The sequence below is a fragment of the Lethenteron reissneri genome, chromosome 23 (genome assembly GCF_015708825.2).
Source record: "Lethenteron reissneri isolate LAM-NWPU_2019-01 chromosome 23, ASM1570882v1, whole genome shotgun sequence".
Lineage (NCBI taxonomy): Eukaryota > Metazoa > Chordata > Hyperoartia > Petromyzontiformes > Petromyzontidae > Lethenteron > Lethenteron reissneri.
In genome coordinates, this window is record NC_083801.1 from 5,795,562 (window position 1) to 5,820,540 (window position 24,979).

Sequence of the window (24,979 nt, forward strand, 5' to 3'; positions counted from 1 at the left end):
TATAGCAGTGGCCGTATAACCTGCCAGCATGCACCCTACAATGTGCCGCGTGTGCGTTGTCACCGTGAGCGACCGAGCGAGAGAGAGAAGATGTGGGAGACAGCGGCACCTGTGAGCGATGGCCGGCTTGAGGTCGGGGCCCTCCTCGTGCAGGAAGGAGAGTCCGCGTGCCATCGTCTCGGCGATGTGGCACATCTCGCTCCACGTCACCACGTTGCCCTTGAGGTAGTCGCCCACCGAGCCCTGAGACGGCAACGGAGGAGGCCGGATTACCGCGGGGAGAACGTGGTGACAACAGCGACGACGGCACACCCCCGCGTCAGTTGAAGTTTGGCGACTTTCAATTCTCAGCCGCGGAATTGGCGACACCGTGCACGGGTCACGGAAGCGAAACGCATGCAGAAAAGAGCTCTGTGCGTCCCTCGCTTTCGTTCCTTTTCCCTTCTTGCTCCCACTGCACGTAAAACAATCATCATCATCATTGACCTGCTTCCGTTCCTCCCTTAAAACGACCCCCATCACTTCTCCCCCTAGCCCATCATGCTACTGCTACTCCCTGCCTCCGCCCTCCAGCTACAACCAGCCCCACCCCAACCCTTCCCGCCTGTTCTCCTGTCACCATAGCTATACCACCACTTTGGTTAACCCTACACTTTATTTAAATCACTATCATCTTACGCACAATTTAATAATTGCTGTAAAGGGCCTTGGGAATAAGGCACTGCTATACTACACTACTTTTATTTTACCAGGTAAGGCCCACTGAGCTAGAGCGGTCTTTTTCAGAAGCGACCTGGCCACAAATGAGAGCTCAACGAAGTGGCTTATTACGCGGAATTTACAGCAGCCAAATACTCTAAACGCGTGTTGATTCTAAATGTGTACGTAAAAACAGAGGATCCGGAGAAAAATCCACGCGACCACGGGGAGAAAAACACCGCAAACTCCAAATATACAGCAGCCATCATGGCCAGGATCGAACCCACGACCTCCTGCATACCAGTCGACAGAGTTAACATCTCGCCCACGCTATATAAATCTCGTCAAGATAAGACGAGCGGTGGGCCACCTTTTGAGCCGCGCATCACCTTGTGCTGAAAGAGGGTGATGATCCAGAACTCGAAGTCCAGGCCCGTGCCACGCCTCTCAGCCGCCAGGAACTGCAGCAAGTTCTCGTGCTTCATGCCGGCCGCGGTGAACATGGCCACTTCGTTCTGCCACGACGCCTTGTGCTGCGGGGGAATGACGCCCGTGCGTTGGGGAAAGAACAACAAAACAAAGCGACCGTTAGCAACAGAGCAACGAAGCGGTGTAAGTGAATGTCAAATTTTTTTAGAGGTTAACTTACCTTAACTATCTACTTAACCAGGTAAGGCCCACTGCGCTATATAGCACTTTTGCAGAAATGTCCTGGCCACAAATGACAGCCCAATAAAGTAGCTTATCACGCAGCAGCAGCCAAATACGCTAAATGCATGTTTCGAAATGTTGAGGGAAAAACCGGACCTGGAGAAAAATCCACGGGACCAAAGGGAGAACATGCAAACTCCAAATATACGTGCGTCAGGGTTGGGATCGAACCTACGACCTCCTGTACACATCAGGCGAGGTAATACATTTGGTCTACTTCTACATCTCTGTGCCCTGTTGTCCGGACGTTTATTAAGATTATATCTTCAGCATACAGTGCATTGACAGGCTGATTGTAAGCTGCACGGCTTTATCCGAAATACTCTCGGCTGCTAAAATTGTACGGTTAATTCCTGCAGTTACTAAGAATCCCACTTATCCGTAAATACGCTCATCATTTCTTTCCTCTTACAGAAAATGTTGCTATAATTCAAATGTGGAGCCGTTTCTTTCTCATCTTGAGGCCAACTTTGCCCCCCAATTAATTTCTCCCCAAAATTCCACCTCCAGTGGGGCTCACTCGAACGTGCACAATGTGGCCGTTACAGAATCATCCTCACGGTGACCAAAGCAACATCACATTGTGTCAGGGAATGGCCCCAGAAGACAATATCAAGGAACTACCTTTGAGTGTCGCTTTAGTTGACCCATAGATCCCACATTCGCTCATGCCTCTTGAATAGAGCTTTGCTGCAATTCAATCTCTGGTCTTGTATTTATTGTTGGTGCAAGGCCAAACATTCCGAAACATCTGATTCATGTACAACATTTCATGCAATCATCAGTTACTGGACTAATACCATTGATATTACATACCCAGTGACCTGGTTTATTTGTTGGGCGGCTGCCCAGGCTTGAACCCTGGTCTCAGTGGTGTTGGCTTAATCCTGATCGTTGAACGCTTAACGACAAACCATAGAATGCTTATATGGGATTGCCTGTGGGTGCTGTATAACCAGCCGTATAATTGCCCTCCTAAGTGACTCGTGCTATAGAGCAATGCGGACCCTTACCTCACGCAGCAATTTAACAAGCAGCCCTTGAGGCGACGCTACATTTGATGTGGCAGCGCGGGAGTGAATTATGCAGACAGATCCACTCGTGCCATTTTATGATCATGCGATCATAAAGGGAGACGACCATTACAAAACACACTCTCTCATGTTATTAATTTCGTGGTCACTTTTACTGTTTTGCCCATTTCACTTTCCCTCTGCAACAAATAACACAACACACTCAGAATTGTCCAAATAGCCTCATTTAACACAACAAGAACAACAAAATCATTAGTGAAAAGCAACTGATGAATTTAATTACTTAAAAAACATCTAGCAAAATCAAGAGCAAATATTAAATGCTAAATTTTCTAAATGTTTTCCCTCAGAACTCGCCCAGACCACATTACGGCAGAAAAAAAAACGAAGTATTTTTCGCGTTGTAAGGCACATTGTGAGGGTCATCAGGCCACCTCTCCTGTACTTCACAACTTCATACCGAGCTCAAGTCACAACGATGGCGGTTGGTTTATAATAATTGTGTCAAAATGGAGCCAAATGGGATGGTTTAGAATCGCAGCGAAAGGGGGTTCTCGGACGAGGAGAGGCCGGTATTCCTCACAACGACCTTGGCACAGCTGCCAGAGTGGCAGACCATTTATTTATTTAGCAGCTCAAGCTGAAGAGGGGAGAAAAAAAGCGATGAAATATAACTAAGCGTGACCCTTTTTATTTGTTATTTTATACTACACCCATTCCTTTATTCGGGGCTGGAATGCAATTAGTGAAACGCTGCTGCCAGTCACGTGCACAGCTGACGCGGATTTACCGCGAAGCTGACAATGCTATATCTATGCCCAGATCACACGCGGGAATGATGATGTGAGCGCAACGCGTGGAAATATTAGTTCTTCTTTCGCTTTATTAGATTGACTTGCACCGCAAATATTTATTTAAATTGCACACCCCCCCGCTTATTAACTCTACGACACAGCCAAGCACGAGTAATTGTAATAGGCAATGAACGGCTCGACAACTCAACGCGTCTCCGCGCTCCAATCGGCACAAGCATGATGCTCATCACCGCGACGCGTGCCCCTGAACCGGGTGGTGGAATTTCGCTCTGTGACTTTCCCACAAAGCAAGTAGCTATTTCATCTAACTGCAATAGAATAATTTTCATGACTCAAACAAGAAATGAAAAAAAACCTCCCCCCACCCACTGTGTGACTCTTTGATACAGGAAGCCCTGAGCTAATGGTCAAATTGCACATTTGCAGAGCAATTAACCGAGGCCTCTATCCGTACGGTGGCCAATGTCACCTCCAGCACGAAGTGTGACCATTCTATTGACGCATTGGAGCTGAAGGGCTGGGCTGACTCCCCGACCTGCATGTGAACTTGCGACCTTCCGAACGACGGCTGAGCACTCTAGATGACAGCGCTTACCTCGGTATCAGATAACAATCGGCTATTGCATTAAAAAGTGCATGGTAGCCAATTAATTTGTTGCTCACCCCAAAAAAGAAAAAAGCCCAGATTGTGATCTTGTCCTCGTGGATGGGCTGAACAGCTCGGCAGTCAGCTCACTCGACACACAAGCAAGTGGTCACATGGGCTCGACGGCTAAATTATTTCAGTGTTTCACTTCTTTGTCCACTGAATGAAAATGTACAATAGATGTTGCAATCTAAAAGTGAAAGGCAGAAGAAGAAAAAAATTAACTACAATTTTATTTTTTTCTAATAAAAGCGTGCCCAACGTGATGAATCTGACACCAGAGAGACCCCATGTGAAGGTGTTGACAAGAAGCAGGCCAGTGTTGATCATCATTACAATCAATTAAGTAAATGTGTTCAATCACCCAGAATGTTAGCATGGTGCTAACTCAGCACACTTTGATTGCCACCGAAAGCAACGAAGCCGCCTCGATGGGCGTTACATTGTAAGCGCATGGGGAGTCTGTATTAGAGCACAAAAGTCCGCGCATAGTCACTTGTTCTGTCCTGTGCAAGCTCATGAACAAATGTGCGTGAGCTCATGAATGACAAAACACGAGCTTAAGAAACACATACTTGCCAACTCTACCCAATCGAAGCGATATTTAAACCCTTCCCTGCATACCGATGTTGAAAGCCAATTATACTGCTCTGAAAGCCTACGTATAAAATCATACCGCTCAATAATAATTTGAGTTAAATCGCGATATTAAACAAAACTAAAACTATTTTTTATTTTACCAGCTGAGGCCCACTGAGCGACGTAGCTCTTTTTCAGAAGCCACAAACTGATTGCCCGACGAAGTGGCTTATCACGTCCAAATTTTAGATCGACCAAATATTCTTTGATAAAAAAAATCTGAACGCTGCAAAAGCGTTAATAAATATAGATGAAAAATTTTTACATCGACCAAATATTCTTTGATAAAAAAAATCTGAACGCTGCAAAAGCGTTAATAAATATAGATGAAAAAAACGAGCCTGTCGCTTCAATCAGCAGTGGGATTGGTGCCATCACCCGTACCTCGGGGGGGAAAACTTTGACGGCCACTTCCTGGCCGGGCAGCTGGGCACGGTAGACGCAGCCGAATCGCCCGCGGGCCTGCAGCTCCAACAGTTGCAGAGGCTTGAGGCCCAGGAGGGGAGAGGCGGGGGCCGCCTCCACATCCTGCCCCGAGGTCACACGAACGCACACGAACGCACACGAACGCCACGCTGGTTAGGCTCCACATACACAGCTAGCCGCACGGTACATAGATTTAACACAGAAGACAATGATCCCGCCCGCTCCTCATAGCATCAACAGACTGTTGGGGCAAGTGCTGTTAGCGAGTACCACCTAGGGAGGCCGTTTACGGCGCACGAGGGTGTTTTGTGGCCAGCATCAAGCCCGGCCGCCTTCGTCTCCGCAATGGCGATGTTTACACATCCCACCAGGTACTCATTTGAGGCTGGTTCTACCTGGGGGAGGCCCAGGACCAATTCAGATAATCGTTACCTGTGTTAGCCGTGAGTGGGAATCGAACTCTGGTCGGCGGATTCGGAGCGCAGTGCGCTAACAGTTGCACTACCGTTCCCCACACAGATCAACACACACACGCACAAAAGATCCCCCTGTTTAGCCTCATGAGCATTAGAGGCAGGGCAAGCACCGCTCATGAGCAAACTATTATTGCCGGATGGAGCGACCAGTACCACTGACGTGCACGGTTGAGTATTAAACTCAGCTCACCAGGATCATAATACAGTGCACAAAATACAAGGCCGCCACTCGCAATGGCTTTGCTCTCCAACACACTGGTTAGTGCTGTAACGAATTCTGTTAACGTGACAACCCTTACTAATTGGCTGTGTCGAGTGGTGGCGGGTTCAACGACACATTTATATATTTACGCGATTTAACATAACAAACCTGTATCATGGATAATATTGGTCACAAAGGCCTATGTGTTAAACTGTAAACAGACTGTCTGAGCCGTTAGTGAGCATCTATGAAGGCCAGTTACGGCGCACGAGCACTTGGTTTTATCAGCACCGGCGCTGACGTTTCCACAATGCACCAGGTACTCGTTTAAGGCTGTGTTGACCTAAGGGAGGCCAAGGGCTGGTTCATATACCAATTGCCACTTATGTTAGCTGTGGCAGGGAATTGAAGCCAGGTCACCGGGTTCGCGACACAGCGTACTATCCACGAAGACATTGCTGCCCTCAACCACACACAAGCACGCGCACGTGCACGCACACGCCTGCATAATCACGCACACATTCCAGTTGCAGCTTTCAAGGAAAACCAGCCTGGCAACAACAGCCCATCAACACGGGCGCATGAATGCACATGGGTCTTCTCATTCTCAACATTCAATTCCACCACCTGTGCAGTGGAAGCACAGAGGCAATGAGGAGCCCCCCCCCCCCCCCCCATTCAGTTACTCGGGTTGCCATCCGTCCTGGTTTCTCTTTAGAGGTCGATAACCCTGGGAAATCTGCAAGTCTTTTCCTGGCGCAGTAAAAAGTTGTTGTTTTTTGACAGCTACGTAACAATATTCTCCTCAATACGATGCATTTACACGTATTCTCCCTCTACTGGAACTGCGAGATATTCTGCGTCGGTAAAACTGGTACGCTGCTGCGATAGATTCCTCTTCCCATGATTATCTCTCCGTTTGTTGTTGTTGTATCTCAAGAGAGGTGGACACGCCCATCGGTTGCCCCCACCAGGCGCGCACGTGGGCGCGGCGCAAGCCCCAGGGGGTTGTGCCGTGCGTGCCCACCTCCTGCGTGGGCACCTCGTGGTGGGCGTAGGGCAGCCCGTGGTGGCGGTAGAGCCAGAACGCGAGCAGCAGCAGCAGGGAGACGCCCAGCAGCGGCACCATGCTGTAGAGCAGCACGTTGCCCAGCGGGGGCGGCTCCGGAGGCTTCTTGGAATCTGGAGACAGCAAAGCGCCCAGGCGCAATGTGCTGTAATGTTCACCGCAACGGTACAGCAGCAGCAGCGGCGGCAGCATGAAACAACGCAATTGCAATAATAATATCGTCAATTATTTGGTGATATTACTGGTGCTGCGCTGACAGTGGGATGCACAAGCGCAATTAACAGAAAACTCACAGCCATCGATAACTCTGTGGCCTTAACAGGATTCAATATATAACAGGCGACGCTTCGGGCAATGGGACATTGTTGGAGATGGATCATCGGGGGTGGGGAGTTATCCACACAAAAGGGAAAAGAGTAGTTTTTTTTTCAGTTGTTCTGTCTGGCTCTCCGATGGGTGTTCAGTTCCTGCAGAAGCCACCAGCATGTGGAGCAAAACGTCGGACATCATGTTCAACAATGCAAGGTACAACCTGAAAACGCATCACAGAGCAAATGTGCTTAGGAGCCCAAGCATCTTCCTGCTGAGTTGAGCATGAATGAGGTAGTGTTAAAATACCACGTTCCAATTGAGGGGAGCAGTCGCCCTATAATAATAGGACAACTACCGCTGCAGTTGTGTGAATTGCATCAACCCTGGAATGACGATGAGACATTTTAACAAGTAAGTGGCTAATAGATTAATAGGTGGATCACTGAGCACTCTGAGCACAAGTGCAAGTCACATCGCACCATTTCTTCTGGCCTCAGCCTGGACGCCAGGCCTGAGGATGGGAGGGGGGCGCCAGGCTCAAGGGCGGCTATGCGTTGCGGCTCTGAGCAGTATAAACGGTGTGAGCGTACGCATCTGAAAACACGAAAATCCACTCGACATGCCGTCATGCCGGCCGAGTGGTCATGCGGTGACCCTGCTGCAATGTTTGACAGTTGGGCTGCCATCTCTCCTAGTTTTCCCATGATCGTCGTGTGTTTGATGATGTAGCTGCTCTGGGAAATCTGTAAGTCTTCTCGGGAGATGACAAGTCCCAGTTATTGTCAGTTTCATAACAATACACCGCTCAAGACAGTTTATTTACAGATTGCTCTCCCCTCTTCTGGAATTGTGTGATAACTCCTCTTCCCATGATGTGTCCAGGAATAGAGGCCGTGACTCTATTCCTAAGCCAGGCAAGTTGGTTCATTAAAACGCCACCCCCCCCCCCCCTGAACTGCTGGATGTGATGAAAAAAAAGTGTTGTTATTAAACTTAACACTCTAGTAAGGAGTTCTGTTAAACATTTGCGCATCAAATCCCACAAATAAACATCAATGAAGGTTTCTCGTGGGGTTGGTCACATGCTTGGATGTGATGCAGAACTGACACGTGTTTACGCCCCGCAGGGCAAGCTCCTGTTAACATCTCGGTTGAGTCGATTCTTAGTGCTGGGCAAGGGGAGAATATGTCAAACTTGGGAGCATGCCGACGACTGCCGATGGAAACAGATTGCGGGAACAGAGCCACTATATTCGCTTGAGTCTAGTTTCACTCGGTCAGGTTTGATGTTTGATGTTTACTGAGTGGACATATGATCAGAAATTTGTAGGCTCCATTTGATCCAAAATAAATACGGCATTGCATGTTGGGTCTCCCTGAAACTCGGGGGCGGAAGTCTGTGGTTAGTTTGCAGCAGTCCCAGTGTCCGTCACTCATCATGTGTTTTTTTCCTTCACAGATTTTGGCCTCTGTACATGAAGGGGGGGGGGGGGGGGAAACCCGCCACGTATTTTTCAACCGCAGTTTGGTGGCATTGTTCATATTTTGGTGGTAATTCCTCGTGAGTCTGTGATGGGAATAATGTTTTATCCTCATGAAGGCAAAGAAAATTGTAACATAAAATGTAGCTTGGCTCGGCTAATTCAATAGAGAGGGTAGTTCTGGATACATTTCCGTATTCGGATTTCATTTTAACGGACAGTTTAGGTTAATCACCAAATGACGCAATAAAATGTAATTACGAAATCGATGTTACAGGGCAATTAAACGGTGAAAATTATTAGGGTTTTTTACATCCCAGTTAACCTCTAATGTTAACGTGGAATCAACACAGAATTAAGGGCACTAGAATATACCTTCCCAGACACTTACGAGATACCGCTGGCGTAAACGGCCCGGCTATCTCCACCAGAGGATAACTGTGACAATGAAACACATAAATCTTATGCAATTACTGCAGCGATAAAATGTCAAGGGTTAAAGAAACTCGTCGGTTTTACCCAGCGCCAAGGAGCACGAGAAGGTGGCTCAACACTGCTGCCGACTTAGTAACCGATGCCAATTCTACATTTCTATGACGAGCAATAGGTTACAGTCTGACAGCCAGTGTCGGTTGTGGTGCAGTGGTCAGAGCACCACGCACCCATGGGCCGGAAGGCTTTGAGTTCAATTTACGGTTGGCAGTCATCCCATAAAGAGTCCAGGTGCTATGGTCAATCATGTAACTCTCGTTTTCCTCTGTGCAACAAAAAAACAACCCTATGAGGAATTGTTTGAACAGGGTGAGAAAAAACCCCTCCTTTAAAAGTACCATGGGACTCACAGAATTCTTTCTTGGATAATAAATAACGTAATTTCCATTGGCACTACTAAACACCACACAAATCAAAGTTAATTTACATGCATGAACTCAAGAGGAAAGCTACCCATTTCATCAGTGAAACAAAATCAAATGTATTTCATGACTAAATGGGCCTCCTCGACCATTATTTTCCAGGATTTACTAAAAAAGGCAAACTCTAGACCCGGTTGACATTCCCAAATCACATCAACACAATCGACAGATATTTCAGTACTGCACTTTTAATTTACACTCCACCCTGCTGATGGCACTCAGATAAGTAAACATTGGTCCTGAGATCACCTTGTTTAAACAAATAAGACTGGAGAACCCACAGCCAATCTCGGCTGTTTCACGCGTCTCAATGCGCTTGGTTCATCTCCATATTAAACAAAGGCTACAACGAGGGCTCTGAAGCAATCGGGACGTACCGCGCGATCCTAACGTTAAGTGTCGATCACGCGGCATGTCTTCGTACGGGCCGTCTCCTCGCACACCCCATGCAGCCCGGCAGGTATGTGGGGAGTTCCACAAGTCTACGCGATCCACCAATCCTAACTTCCAACGTGCTTTGACTGTGTGACCGATACGGTACCTTTCAATAGCCGATATGTTGATAATGTACATTCGCGTACGATGCTGCAAATGCAACGTACGCGAATGTGGTGGTGGGGGGGGAGTAAAAAACACCAAACGTTTCTGCCAGGTGCTGCTTCTGTGTGGCATCCTGCTGTGTTAATCTGTACGGGATCGCAGCCGGTTGTCCGATTTGAAAGGAGGTTTTGGGGAATGGGAAAAGAACTCTGGGAGTGTGTTCACACACTCGCACCACGTGGACGTGGTGGGAGTGTGTTCACACACTCGCACCACGTGGACGTGCGAATAATCGCAGGACGATAATCGTGGTGGTCCTCGGCAGACAGGTGGCGCTTCGAGATGGTTCTTTGTCCAGAGGAGGGCGCTATGAACCCAAATAGATAGTGTCATCGTTGTGTCAAAAGCTCCTGAAAGGTGCGACGACGCATTTCTTATACGACGTAAAGCAAAGCGATTTACTGGGTAGGTGGAGGCGAATGCCGAGGTGACAGATACGAAAAAGCACGGAAGATGCCGTCAGCCACGTGAGTGTAGCTTGAGGTGAGGAACATCAGGTCACGGTATTAACCAAGTGACGACGTATTTGTAAAATGACGTAAAAAGGGGGGAGAATGTAAATCGGGGTCTAACCATATTCACTAACTAATAGCACCTCCGATGAGCATAACTGGCGATGTACGGTGCGAAATAAGTTAAACATACGCACGTACAATTGGCGCTGCGGTCAAAAGTTCACGAGTTCAAACACCTGGTTGACTCAATTAATTAAACCTTCCGTTGTCGAGAAAATGAGTGCCACCTTGCAGGAACTAATATCGGTTTTGTTTGTAGAGGGACTGGCCACCACCAAGGAATGTGGAATTTCCACCACTGGCGGGCAGCGCTTCCAGCTGCGATGACCACTGCTACGCACACTGATTAAAGCAGAAATACACAAAATGGATGTTCTGATAAGGTGATGTAAAAGATAATGATGGTGACGACAAAAGCACTCAACAGTACGAGTGCGATCGTCACAATTTCATGGTTGTGATGTAGCACACAGATGGTGTAACGGCAAGGCTCCCAATCGTGAGCTCATCAAGTTCACATCCCGCCCAGGGTTCACCGAGCCCATCACCAAAATCATCCTCATTAATCGGTCTCGTTAAACTGCCGATGCCTGGTAAAGCTACACAACCTGGCAGGAAGTCAGTTTTGGTTGCCTTGTGGAAAATAGTCCCTGTCATAGGAACATGGAATTGCCACCAGTGGCTCAGGCCAACCGATGAAGATGAGTATTGCCCAAAAGCTCACGTGAGGTCATGCACGCCAACTTTCTTCGGGTGAATGTATTAACCCTGCCAACGGGACTTAGTAGAAAAATTAGCAGCTTCCAGAGTAATCTTCCATCTCTACAGACCTTCATCGCCGATTTTGCAAGAGGACACCGGGCTTTATCCAGGACAATAGAAGCATGGAGACGGTGACTGTTGATAACAACGGCTCTTGACCATAACGTTCTGCAGTGCTGCTGTGTGTTCCACCGCAAGCCTGGAAGTGGCCCCCTCTGCTACCAAAGCCTCAAAAAACCCAAGCTTCATTTTGTTTCCCGCTGCCACCCATGCGACGATAAGAGTCTGCAATTTCGATTTAAAGCTTTCGTGACTGCAGGGAATCATATTCTTGGTTCTTTCGGTAAAGTCACGTAGAAGGGAAATAATAAAATAATAAATGTTTTATATAATACAATTCTCATGCCGTTTCGGCCACAACGCAAGCAGCCACCCTCCGGTGAAGAAAAAGAGCTGTCGGAAAGACAGCGTCTTAATGAACACTGCTAAGCTTAGCAGCGTATTTTAAGCTGGGTGGGAGGAGGAGAGAGCTTTGACAAAGGAGTTTACATATAAACAGAGGAATTTAGCATATTGATGACAAATGCAGATATGGGGTTAGTCACTCCTTGCGGAGTCTACAATGCGGCACGCGCCGTGTCCAAGCGTCGACAGCAACCAGCTTCATCAAGTCATCATCTTGGGTCCCTCCGTAGTCAAACAAGCGTTGGGTGGCATTCATCTCTGTTGGCGGACGTTGCGCTCGCATTGGAAATTCCACAGTCCAGTGGCAGGGACCAGTCTGTCCAAAGGGCAACCACTGGATTTTGTTGTTATTCTGTCTCTCACTGTTCAAATAAACCTACCATTAAACTTATAGACTGGTCATTTCTTTGTCAGTGGGCAAACGTACAAAATCAGCAGGGGATGAAATACTTTTTTCCCTCACTGTAACTTCACTCAGAAATGTTAACGAACCTCTTCCATGTACCACCCCTTATAGACACTGTTACCCCCAGCGAGTTGGAAGCGCACACACATTATCTTAACATGATTCATCAACCCTACATCCATTCCAAACCTCACATGTCATGAAGCAGATATTTTATCAGTTATGAATTATCCTGACTTTTTTTCGTGACTGCAGGAATTCATACTCTTTGGGTCTTTCGGTAAAGTCACGTAGATAGAAAAATAAAATAATATAATAAAATATATCTTTAGGCGGACTGCCGTATTTTTTCACCTGAAGACGATTGCTTGTGTTGCGATCGAAACGTCGTGATTATTATTATTATTATAATTTTTCTATCTACGTGACTTTACCGAAAGACCCACAGAGCATGCTCTATCCTCCCCCGACCCACCTTTTTGCCCCAGCAAAACTGCAGTCGCGTAAACAAGCATGGCCTAGACCGGGAATAAACACAGGTCACCAATGTCCAATGGAAAAGCCAAAGATAAAGAAGGCGCTATTAAATTTCGATTTAAAGCTTTCGTGACTGCAGGGATTCATCTTCTTGGTTCTTTCGGTAAAGTCACGTAGAAGGGAAGTAATAAAATAATAAAAATAAAACATAATAACTTATTACTTCCCTTCTACGTGACTTTACCGAAAGAACCAAGAAGAAGGCGCTATTAATGACACATGCATGAGTCAGAGAGCGAAAACAAACAAAGAGGTCACTGTGCAGCCCGGCGCATGATTCGGACAGGGAAGGGCCGGTGGCCAGCATCACCAGCCTCTCACAAGGACCTCACGAACACTTCTGCCTCAATGAATACGACAAATGTCCCGTGCTACATTAAATAAGGAAACGACTTAGAGTTGAATGCTCAATAACCCTTCAGTATGGATAATTTAGTGAAGAACAAAACAGTAACCTTATTTCACAAATTGTATATTCACACAGCACTGGTTACTGTGGATGTGCTTAGATACGTTCAGCTTGGCAGAGGTCTATTAATGCCATCAATTATTTCCCGTAATGGATTTGTGGGAGCTCGGGGTCACAGAGTTGCCCAGGATTTGTATATGCTAAACTAAAACTAAACAATTTTTATTTTGCCAGGTAAGGCCCATTTAGCGATAAAGCTATTTTTCAGAAGCGATCTGGCCATAAATTATAGCTCAACTAAGTGGTTTGTCATCGTGTGGAAATTTATAACAGCCAAATACTCTAAACCAGCGGTCCCCAACCTTTTTGGCACCAGGGACCGGTTTCGTGGAAGACAATTTTTTCACGGACTGGGCGGGGGGGGGGTCATCATTGGGTCTTTCCCCCTTTTCAAAGAAGCTCTCCAGCGACGTTTGTTTTTTTACTAATTCTGGCTACTAGGGGTTAGCTCGTGGGCTTACCAACACTGTGACTGAGCCAAGTGCGCAGTGCGGGAAAAGGTGCGGACGGAAGTGGTAAATAATAAAATAATGGGCGGGCCACGCACGGGCTCGCCGCTCACCTCTTGCTGTGCGGCCCGGTTCCTAACAGGCCACAGACCGGTACCGGTCCGCGGCCCGAGGGTTGGGGACCCCTGATCTAAACGCATGATTATAAATATGGTGGGAAAAAAAACAAGAGGTCCCCCAGGAAAATCCACTCAAGCACGGGGAGAACATGCACACTCCACATGCACAAGCATCAGGATCAAACCCATGACCTCCGGTATACCAGGCGAGGTAGTTAACATCTCGCCGCCGTGGCACCCCATTCTACCCAAGGGAAAAAGAGTCGTGCTTCAGTTTTTTTTTTTGTGAACTGGAAAGGACACCCCCACGCCCTGAAAATTACAGTTGAGCATTCACAATCAAATCACGAGAACTTCACGCGATACGTTTCATGCAAATGGAGCAACAATTTCTGCTCATTTTCATAGCCAGTTGTGGAAATTCCACATTCCAATGGTGGGCGTAAGTTTGTTCATGATGACGACGATGGCAACCGTGATTTATTTGCCCACAGAGTGTTATTTAATTCATCGACCCCTGAAAAACGATGGAGTAAAGTCGATGCCTTGGGGGACTACAACTCCTGGACCTTTCCAACCATGAGTCAAGTGCTCTTACCACAGCGTCAACCTGTCGAACATGTGAAACACAGCAGCAATACAACTGGGACGATGATCCACGAAGCAATACGATACTAAACCTTCCAAACGTCTAACATGAATACTTCTGAAACCGATGAACTGCAACCGTGTATTGTACACATCAATATAATGCTCTCTGTAAAAAAATTCTTCTTGTATTTTGGGCAAAGTTACTGGGGGAAAAAAAGTGCAACGACTGACAAGTACATCTGAAACAGTTTCAAAACGCATTCAACAACAGGGCTGGCACATTCGACGTGAACATTTCAACAACGTTCGGCTCGGGGGGTTTCGTTGCTTGTACGCAAAATTCGGAGAAAGCGATCGCCACTTATGCTCTAAATGGCATGCGCGCTGGCTCGATTCGAATTGAACGGGGGTCCTTCCGCGCCCCTCCCGTGCAAATTTTACTCTCCAGTAACATTTGCTGTAAAGCACGCACGCGTGACAGCGAGGGGGGACAGCGGCGGTTGTATTGCACAGCGTGTGGCACGGTGTAACTCCGTCGGATCAATGGTGTCCAACTCGCAAGTGGGGTTCGACGGCACGAGCACATTGTAAAAAGCCTGGAGAGCGATGACTACGACTATGAATACATCGCCACGCATCAAATGTCAGTGTCTCCACACTACAAAGAGCAATGGATAATGCTCATCTCCCTAGGGGGGCCCCGTGTCAGCATTACAAATTTCACATTTCAACTGAAGGGGGCCACTTACTCCATTGCACACCCACAATGTGCTTTCGAGACAGCTGTAACAATAATAACTTAGTAAATTTGGTAATGGTGAGATTGTTCTTATCGTGCAATGCTATCACGAAGGAAGGTGCTGCGTTTCACGAAGCGATGTTGCCGTGTGCAAACCTGACTGAGTAATTTGAAAGGCCATTTGTCAAATTCGGCAGATTTGGACCATGAATCCAGCACACAGTGGCCTACTTATTTGGAACGACGTCACATGGATCTTTAACGTCCACCGTGAAGCAGATGGCGTGTCTTTTTACAGCTCATACGCACCGCAGTGGCCTGCCCGATTCGAACTGCGAACTTCGGTGTTCGCAGGAGACTTCGGTGTTAAAGTCGCTTCAGGGAGCTCAATAAATAAATAGACGTGTTCAGCAATTACAATGGCTACATTGTAACCACACGCAAAGATAAATTGACCCTTTGCTCGACAAACATTTGAGGAACCTATTACGCAAGAGGAGAGAAACCTCTATTCCGAAACGTAAACGTTGGGCTTTGGCATCGTGAAGTTATCGCACGCATGGCATTACCTTCAATGGGGAGCTGAAACGAGGGCTGGTACTTGAAGTTTCCATTGCAGAAATCTCCGTTGCAGCAACAGAAAAACACCATCGGGTTTTCGGTGGTCTCCACACACTCCGTCCTAGGGACACGCGCACGCCCACACACAAGACGGCGGTGCCTCGCTGAGCCGCGGGCACACGAGGGTGTAGTTGTGGCCACTATCATGCCCAGACATATCTGCCTCCCTGGTGGTTCTCCGCAGAAATCGCGCCAATTACTTAGGACAGTTTCAAACACCACACCGCCACTGCGGATGTGCACGGCTGGGAATTGAACCCAGATTGCCGGGATCTCTCAGCACAGAGCGCTTACCAACACTCGCATCGTTTCATTCCGGATAAACACAAATGCTTTTTCGCTTTGTGAAACTTTCAACAGTAACGGTTCCTGTATGTGTTTTCCGTGTGTTGAACTTTTTTCACACCGTACGTAGCGGGAATGTGGAATTGCTACCCTTGGCTTATATTGCCAACCACACCTGTTGTGAGTCGCAACACACTTGGCTCTTAACTTGCAACCCCCAGGGGGAGGGTGCAGGGAATGCCGATTGCTAAACACGTTCCACATGACATAGCGAGCGCGAATTTCAATTAACCATTTTCCCGCTCCGAGACAACTGCAAGTTACTGGGTGGGTCCCGTTCACTGCTGAATCACGGAACGCGCAAGCGGTTCAGCGGGAGTTTTTGAGAGGCATAGCGACGTTGTATTTAAAAGACATTTTACTCACAGCAGGGAACGGTAGCGACACGACCACACTCTATGACAGCTGGCGCCAAACTGTGCCAAAGTTATTTTATTTTCGTACGTCAACAGAACGGAATTGAAAGAAAAACTGATGATGTACGCGTACGTCATCGAAGCGGTAAAGTGTTAACATGACGAGGTGACGGGGCGATAGAGAGAGTGGGTCGCATGGGGGTGGGGGAGAAGGGAGGGGGGCAGTCACCGGTCGTAGCAGTTGAAGTCGTCGAGCCAACAGCCGCGGCGCTCCAGCCGCACGGTGCCGGAGGAGTTGCGCCAGGTGGCGTAGCAGTGCTGGCGCTTGTCCCGCTCGCCATCACATAGCTCTGAGGCCACGGCCGCCTCCCCGTCCCAGCCCAGCGAGCCGTTGTAGTAAACGCACTGCCGCGTCTCCGCCACGCTGCCACACGGCCCTGCAGTGGGGCAACAGACGGGGGACGATGGGGAAAGGTAGAAGAGTTGAAGGTGGACGGCGGTGTACGATGCAGCGCAAGAGGATCTCGATTGTTATACTGTACAGCGTGCTCCTCATGCAGAGCTGCATAGGGCACTTCATACAATTTATTTTATTTTATTTTGCTGGCTGGTTGGCTGGCTGGTGGCCTGCCTGCCTGGCTTGCTGGCGCGCGGTGGTGATGTCACAGAACACATATGTAGGATGTGAGTGATGTCATCACTGAAAAACTAATTGACCTGATAATACAAGCAAAAAATAAGTTGACTCATTTTATTTATTTAACTTTGCCATCATTCCTGATATGACTTGAAATATATTTCCAGAGCCAGAGAAACACCATAACAACTAAAGGGCCTTGCCCTGCCACCTTATTTTAGATGATCTCTAAGAGCTACCAAGTTCAGCAATCACAGGTCTCAACAGACCACGACTGGTGCACACATATCAATGTCACTGTCTGTGGTGTCCCTTCATAACGGAAGGAGTGCATGGCGAGGTGCGTGGCGTTGTGGCATATCGCTGTCGTTGTTGACTGGCCCATCAACAAGTCCATGTGTATATCGCACATCGTTGTCACCCACGAGAGTTGCTGGTGACTCTATTGGTGAATGATGACGGTGACGAGAGGTAAATCGGTCTACGTGACAATCAGTGTCAAAAGTAAACAAAAAGTTCGAGCGTTTCCCTGCTCAAGCCGAGGGATAAGAGCATAAGTCGATACTTAATTGGGATTTGAATTCACAATCTGTTGATTTGAGTCAGCCACAGGGTCCATCCGCTTCATATTAATATGGAAATAGCACAATCAGCCCAAACGAATGCTCAACCCATCAATGTCTTTCCAACAAGGTTCCCGCTCAGTCGTGTCATTTTATAATTAGATTTTTAGTTCACGTCCCCCACCGTACCAAACACGAAGTCCCCGCCTGTCGCATTGGAAATCCGTCGACTTTGGAAAATATGTTCCGATCACCAACAAATATGATCTGCATGTTCACACCGAGCTTGAGCATGGCAGTAAACTGAAGCCCGTTATCTCATTTTAAAATAGCACTCGTGTCGAATTAAACATTTAAGAGATGGTTGTTGTGTTTTTCGTGTGAGAACGGCTTCTGAGCGTCGAAGGTTTTGCCGCGCGTGGTGTTGACGGAGTCACTTTCACCGTGCCTACCGATGCACACTGCCATTCTCAGAGCAGGTCGTCCCTTCCTCCCAGTACCTTCAGCATAATTGAGAGGATGGCAGAGACATTGTGTTTCGTGGCACACACCATCACTTATTCATGGCCTGGAAATGTGCGATGGGTAACTTTAGCGGTGTTGTACTTGCTCGGGAGAGGCTGCCCAGGGAGACGGCAAAATGGAGACTTTGAGAGAAGGGCGAACTTCTTATATCCGTTCCGGCACTCGGACTTGGAGTGGCATTCACAACAAATGTGCCTCCTGTCACTTGCCACTGACTGGATTCCAGTTTCAGTAGCACGTGCACACGCTATTAAGTGCTGAACTTGGTACCAAACGCCGACTAGAATCCCATTTGATCAACACACATGCGTGTGCTATACCGCACCACAGTGGTGCAAACACGTAACCTTTTTCTGTTAATTTTACTTCGATCACCCACGTTCGCGCCGTCGGCGTCAGTAACAACGGATAATAAACGCCGGCGACTCGCACTGCACCACACTGGAGATGCAGCCGTTTCATTAGAGGGCACGTGCAGCCTGCTCTTATTTAATGTTGTATGAAATCGATGAGAACATCCGAGCGCAGCACAATGAGCCATCGCTGCTCCCCATCTCACCAGTTTGTTGCAAAACAACCAGAGGCCAACGCCGAGTTCCCAGTAGAGTACAAAGTACTCCGCTTCAATTATTCATCGCGCCGCGCGTCAATACGAGGGCTGCAGTGATCATTTTCAGACGCTCCTCTGATTATCGGTGCGCTCCCCCTGTACACACACGCGCGCGCGCATGCACTCAACAGAAACGTGCGGAGGAATGCAACCGAGTGGCCCTCGGATCACGACAACGCAAAGAGCTGCGTGTGCTCTTCAGAAAAACACGTGGGCCTGGCGGAATAGCAGATGTGTGTGTGAGCAACGGTAGTGCAGCGGTTAGCGCACCGGGCTATGAAGCCAGCGATACGGATTCGATTCCCACTCACAGGCAACACCAGTGAGGATTATCTGAACCAGTCCTGGTCCTCCTCTAGGTCAATTCGGCCTGAAATTAGGACCTGGTGCGGTTTGTTAAGGCTATGCTGGGGATCTCTGTCTTTGTGTGGGATTGTGAGATGAACTGTGGATGTGGAAGATGGAATTGATGGTGTAAGAACTACGACCTTTGCATTAGGCATATGTCACGATTCCTAATTTACATGACAATATTCACTCAAATTACACGGTCTCGCACCTTCGCTTAAAATAACAAAACAGAAAACACACAACATACATTCCACATTATTTTGGCAAGGATCAGTCTATCCCTAGAATCGCTGTCTCACCAGGTGGTGCTGACTTTACCAATGCCAGAGAAAGCTGCTGATGAGGGTGATGATGATGGAGCCAAATTGACCCAGAGTCAGCATATCAACTCTTAATTTTGCATTATGCTTACATCTCGACAAGTCACGCACATTAAAAATAAATACACCTAGTCTGAAAACAGAATAACGTGTTTAATGTAATACTTTTTTTTTGTTCGAGCAAAGCATCCAGTATGGCACAGCAGGAAATCAATAGTAGTTCAGGGCAAATGCTGCAAGCTAAAATGAAAACAGGCACCATCATCAGAAATCATCAAGCAAGCGCTGAGTGAGTACGTTGCTTGGAAGTGGATGGGTGGCTCAGGGGGATAGTGCCAAATCAGAGCACTAAGCTGGCACTGCTGAGTTTTAATCTGGGTCTCAGCCGTTCATTATTAAATCGCATTGATGGGTTTAACCCGGTCACCAATAAAACTGCGAAAATAAAGTCATCCAATTAAAATGTAGGTTTTCACTTGATTTAGCACGGAGGCACATTTCCAAGAATTTAGACGGTACTTTTCCTGACAATTGAAACATTTTGGGCAATAATTTGTATAAATCATGAAGTGGATTTTTTTTTGGGTATAATATATCAACAAATATCAACTACTTAGGACTGTAACTCAGATGAAAATACTGACATTTGTCCCCCATTGTTATTAATGGATAAACGCTTGTGAGTAGCACAGTGTCATATGTACTCACAATAAAATAACTTTTTCATCCAAGCTAAGATGATGATGGCAGTTTCACGCACGTGTCAAACAAAGCCTCAACACATTCCATAAATAATCCATATGTTTTGATTTAAAGCTTTCGTGACTGCAGGGATTCATCTTCTTGGTTCTTTCGGTAAATTCACGTAGAAGGGAAATAATAAAATAATAAAAATAAAACATAATAAAATAATTCTCACGACGTTTCGGCCACAACGCAAGCAGCCGTCCTCAGGTGAAGAACAGGACGGCTGCTTGCGTTGTGGCCGAAACGTCGTGAGAATTATTTTATTAGGTTTTATTTTTATTATTTATTATTTCCCTTCTACGTGACTTTACCGAAAGAACCAAGAAGATGAATCCATATGTTATGAAACAATAGATAAATATCTAAAATATTACACTCCATACATATTAGAATCGCTTTAGACATTTGCAATGTGTGGTTGCAATAAAAAAATGAATTTCTTGGGGCAGACTACCTTTGTAAAATCAGTTTTTAAAATGTGTACTATCGTGAGCAAGAAGCTACTGAAAGAACTTCTGAAGCAGTTCTGCGATGCCAACTTCCAAGGCGTCCCCATTTCAAGGGCCGAATGAAAATATCTTCATCTAATTACATGCTTTTCTCCCAGTTGAATGAAATTGGGAGAAAATCAGATACTAAATAAACCATTTGTTAATAGGGTGCTAATGCACAGTTGGTGCTCATGTCTGGAATGTCTTTGTAAGTGCACGTGTGCAACTTGGAATGCACGGTGATAATCACCAGGCTTGTTAACGTGCGGGTATGTGTGTGTGGGGAATAATAGTGGTGGTTAGTGTACTACCCGAGTTTGATTCCCGCTCAAGACCAATATCACTGATGAATATTTGAACCTGTCCTGGGCCTCCCCTAGGTTGACTCAGCCATAAATTAGTAGCCTGGTATGGCGTGTAAATATCACCACTTGGGAGACAAAGGTGGTCAGGCGTGGTTTTGGCCACCCACCACCTTTTGCATCCTGCCAGATTTCATCGTTGCTCGCTAACAGCACTTTCCCCAACATTTTGTTAAAGGCTATGAAGGGGATCTTTGTCCGTGTCTTTGTGAATGTGTGTGTGCCCAATTCTTGTGCACATTACTGGGTTACAAGCACTCTCTGATAAGCGTTTACTGGAGGTTTCAACAAAATCTCTTAATTTGTATCATGAAATATCATAAACGGATTACCTCCTCCAAAATAACATAGGTCGACTTAACTTATATTGAACATATTTATATTTAACCTCATTAATCAAAGTACTGTCCTGCCACTGCTCAACATGCACTAGCGACTTCTGTCCTTGCATCAACTCATCCTGATGGGGCAATAACGGACCTCTTTAAAAACGAATATTATTTTAACCATTTAATGAACATTGCAGTCATACAATAAAATGAACCATAAAAGTAAACAACCGTTAAGTGCTACATTACAGTAATCTAATAACAGATTACCCATATTATTACAGTAAAGCGTTACCTTACTTTCCACTGCTTCCTCATGTGCTAGGCTCAACTTGACATTAATTCATCCCCCTGTGCCTCCAGCATGAAGTCATGCCACAGAGACATTACACCCGGCCAGGTGATGCCAAAACCCTTATTAACTGTTGCGGCCACAATGTGATGCAGATCTCTGCGTACATGAATGATACACAAAACTTAATCGTCATCAATAACAATGCCATTTGTCCTAAAAATATAGACACCAATGTATTGGGCACTGGCCCTCCTTCAGAGCATGCTTGTTGCATTTCACCCCAAATATTTCTCACAAAGAGAACTGTCCCAGTGTGCGCTATAACTGGGTTCAAAGGTCACTTTTGTGTATATTGTATTAGCCGTCTACTTTAGCGCCGTGGCAGAACGTTCAACTCAACATCAGAAGGTGTGCGAATTCTTATTCTTGTTTTGGATGAAACGCAGCCTGTCGTTTTAAGTGCGACTGCTGTGGGTGACAGTGCAGCATCACTGTCAGAGAGAAGCACGAGGATCAAGGGGAATCGAGGCTCCCGCTCCACTTCCAATGCGCAAATTACCAATCACCCGCCACGGCGGAGTGACTTCAACTCCCCGTACGGCGCGGGTCAAAAAGTCGCGGTTGCAACCTTCACTGCGCACGGGCCCGGCTACAAACGGCTTCACTTATAAGCTCTCGAGAGTGGATATAAAACACTGAAAAATAAACCGACAGCCTGTCCGTACAAAGCCACAGCCGTAGTGCCCCCACAAAGAGCTTTTCCGCAGCATGTGTGTCCTCAGTTACACTAATTCCCGACATCTGGCAATGACCTAGGGGTTGTTGTGTGGTCACTTGTTTTTCTCCCCCTCATAGCTCAAAACCCAGCATGGCTCGATGTCGGTGGCACGCAGTCGTGCCGAGACAAGCACGGGTTACCGGCCAGTGTGCAATGCGACGACACTCAATGTGAGTTGTCAATGCAGCCGACACCGTGATGGCGATCGGGTCCTCCGTTGCGTGCGGTGACCAGAAACTGAAAGCATACTAGGAAATTCTAGGGGGGTGAAATCTGCTCAAAATATCTTCAAGTGTGTAACTATCCACGTCTTCCAATATATCTCTTCATTTGTAATTGCATCCAGTTTGCCCATGGACACACTCATTCATTAATATTCCAGAAATAATATATTCACTAAACCACACAGCTGGCATATTATTATGATTATGTAAAACACAAATGGCCAAGACACGATAACACGCAAAAAAATATATGGAAAAAATATGCGAAGGGTTTACTTATTTAATGGACTTGCTTTGCCAATCAACTTGTCAAATGGCTTGATGTGCAGAAAATGCATCAAGTGAATCAATATCTATTAGTTGTGGTTGGCAATATATTTACAGGCAGTACAACATTCACTATTTAATACACCAAACGGTTTCCCCCAAAGAGGCAAATTTAAGTGTCATATTCTATGGTTTTTTCGGTAAAGTCACGTAAATAGATTCTATCTACGTGACCTTACCGAAAGAACCACAGAATATGAATTCCTGCAGTCACGAAAGTTTTAAGTCAAAACTAAAGTGTCATGTGACTGAAAACTACCAGTGGTGTGAGAGCATATCACGTGATTCATTCCAATCAAGTAAACAAAATGGTGATATCAATGCATCGGACATATTCCTCCGCCAGGCAGAGAGTGTGTAATAGGGCAATGGTCTGCCCGAGAAAATGAAATGTCTACACTCAAGAGCATTGAGGTACAGCTCTACAAACACCACTCAAACTTCTGGCTTGCAGGCCTTGAAGTCCGCGGTTATGGGGGGCTGTCGAGCATGGAAAGCACAAATGGGTTTCACCCATGCGAGGCCTCATCAGCGAGCCAGGGCCAGCTATGGTATGAGATCAGCTCATGGGCAGGAGTGAGATTATGAGGAATGGCAACATAATTGGGAAACCATCCAACAGAAGATAGGTCACCACTGTGGTCAGCTATAGCATGCTGAGGAGTCCTTTATGGTAGTCATATGCTAGGCATGTCACAAATAATGTATTTATCTATATATTCTATTCTCATGTTACATAGATGTAATTGTGTAAAAATTGTAAATTTAATTGTAAATTATGCAAATTATATAGGATAATAAAAACAAATGGGACAGACCAAAAATATTTCTGAATCGAGCCGTGATGGGGGTGACATTAAATGTGTAGTGACATCAGGGATGTCCCTGTATGGTGCCGGCCTGAGAGGGCCATGGCACGCGATGCACCGTCATCGCGTACACCCTGTGAGCGGGTGTAGTACCAGCCCTAGCGGGGCTTGGGGAGCGTTGGATAGCGCGGGCACCACGCATAGCGTGCGGTGGGGACTCCCACGAGAAGGAGTAGGAGAGTGTCAGCCCAAGGGCAGGGTTGCCCCGGGTCATCGCACTCTGCTTGACCCCGTAGACACGTGATCTAGAGTGTCCACAGAGAGGCCCCCAGGTGGGGGGACGAGGGGGTGATCACGTGTCCAGGGAGGGCTCTCGAGAGGGATCGAGAGGGAGCTAGAAGGCTCCAGAAGGCGGGCGGGGCCGAGGGCGGAGCGGCCCCGACCGTAGGGGGATATAAGGCGGGTCCCGGGGTCGCTGCAATCTCCAAGCTGGAAGCTCAACACCTACAAGCTGGAAGCTCTACGTCTACAAGCTGGAAGCTCTACGTCTACAAGCTGGAAGCTCTACGTCTACAAGCTGGAAGCTCTACGTCTACAAGCTGGAAGCTGTACGTCTCAAGCTGGACGTTCTACAGGGCAGCCACGTGGTTGCGGACCCGAGTGAGGGCCCGACCCTTCATGGCAGTAACTCCCCTGTATAGAGTCGTTAGCTGGGTGGTCACCACCCTAGGCTGTATCAGGTGAAGGGACAGTTACCTCTTGTGTTACATGTTACAAATAAATATGTTGCCTCTAAAAGGTACAACATCTGCGACTCAGTTGGACTCGCTACAGATGCATTACTCTCATCCATCCTGCACGAGGCTGTCTTGGCCAGTCGTATTTTTTGTTGAAAGATTGAGCATTATCTGTCAGTAATTAATACAAATTATAAACTCTTACTGTTAAGCACCAACTCAAGCACAATGCCACCCTACATATCGATACTCGCTAACAGCACATGTCACAACAGACTTCAGTCGAATGAGGGACCTTTGCGTTAGTGCGTGCAGCTTATGCGACGTGTTTAAGAAGAGATGGGAATATTTTCGAATGAATGCAAACAACGCGTCTGCACGTATGCGCCCACGCACCCATTTAAGTGAGGAATGTAGAAGGAGTGTTGTTTTCTTCAGATGTGTGAACCCGGGACATACAGTTGGGACACTCTCTG

At 46.9% G+C, this 24,979-nt stretch overlaps 1 protein-coding gene across 2 annotated transcripts in view; it reads right to left on the minus strand.

The window, feature by feature from the left end:
• LOC133345881 (activin receptor type-2B-like) overlaps window positions 1–24,979 on the minus strand; it is a 77,339-nt gene that overhangs the window by 16,472 nt on the left and 35,888 nt on the right. The window contains exons 2-7 of one of the 2 annotated variants that reach the window (XM_061556952.1): window positions 16,628–16,835; window positions 15,646–15,758; window positions 6,691–6,830; window positions 4,929–5,072; window positions 1,089–1,232; window positions 110–243 (exon numbers count right to left, since the gene is read on the minus strand). In XM_061556952.1, the coding sequence (XP_061412936.1) occupies window positions 110–243; window positions 1,089–1,232; window positions 4,929–5,072; window positions 6,691–6,830; window positions 15,646–15,758; window positions 16,628–16,835 (883 nt within the window). Of the gene's footprint in view, window positions 1–109; window positions 244–1,088; window positions 1,233–4,928; window positions 5,073–6,675; window positions 6,831–15,645; window positions 15,759–16,627; window positions 16,836–24,979 lie in introns of both variants that reach the window. The other variant, XM_061556951.1, reaches the window with a different exon arrangement.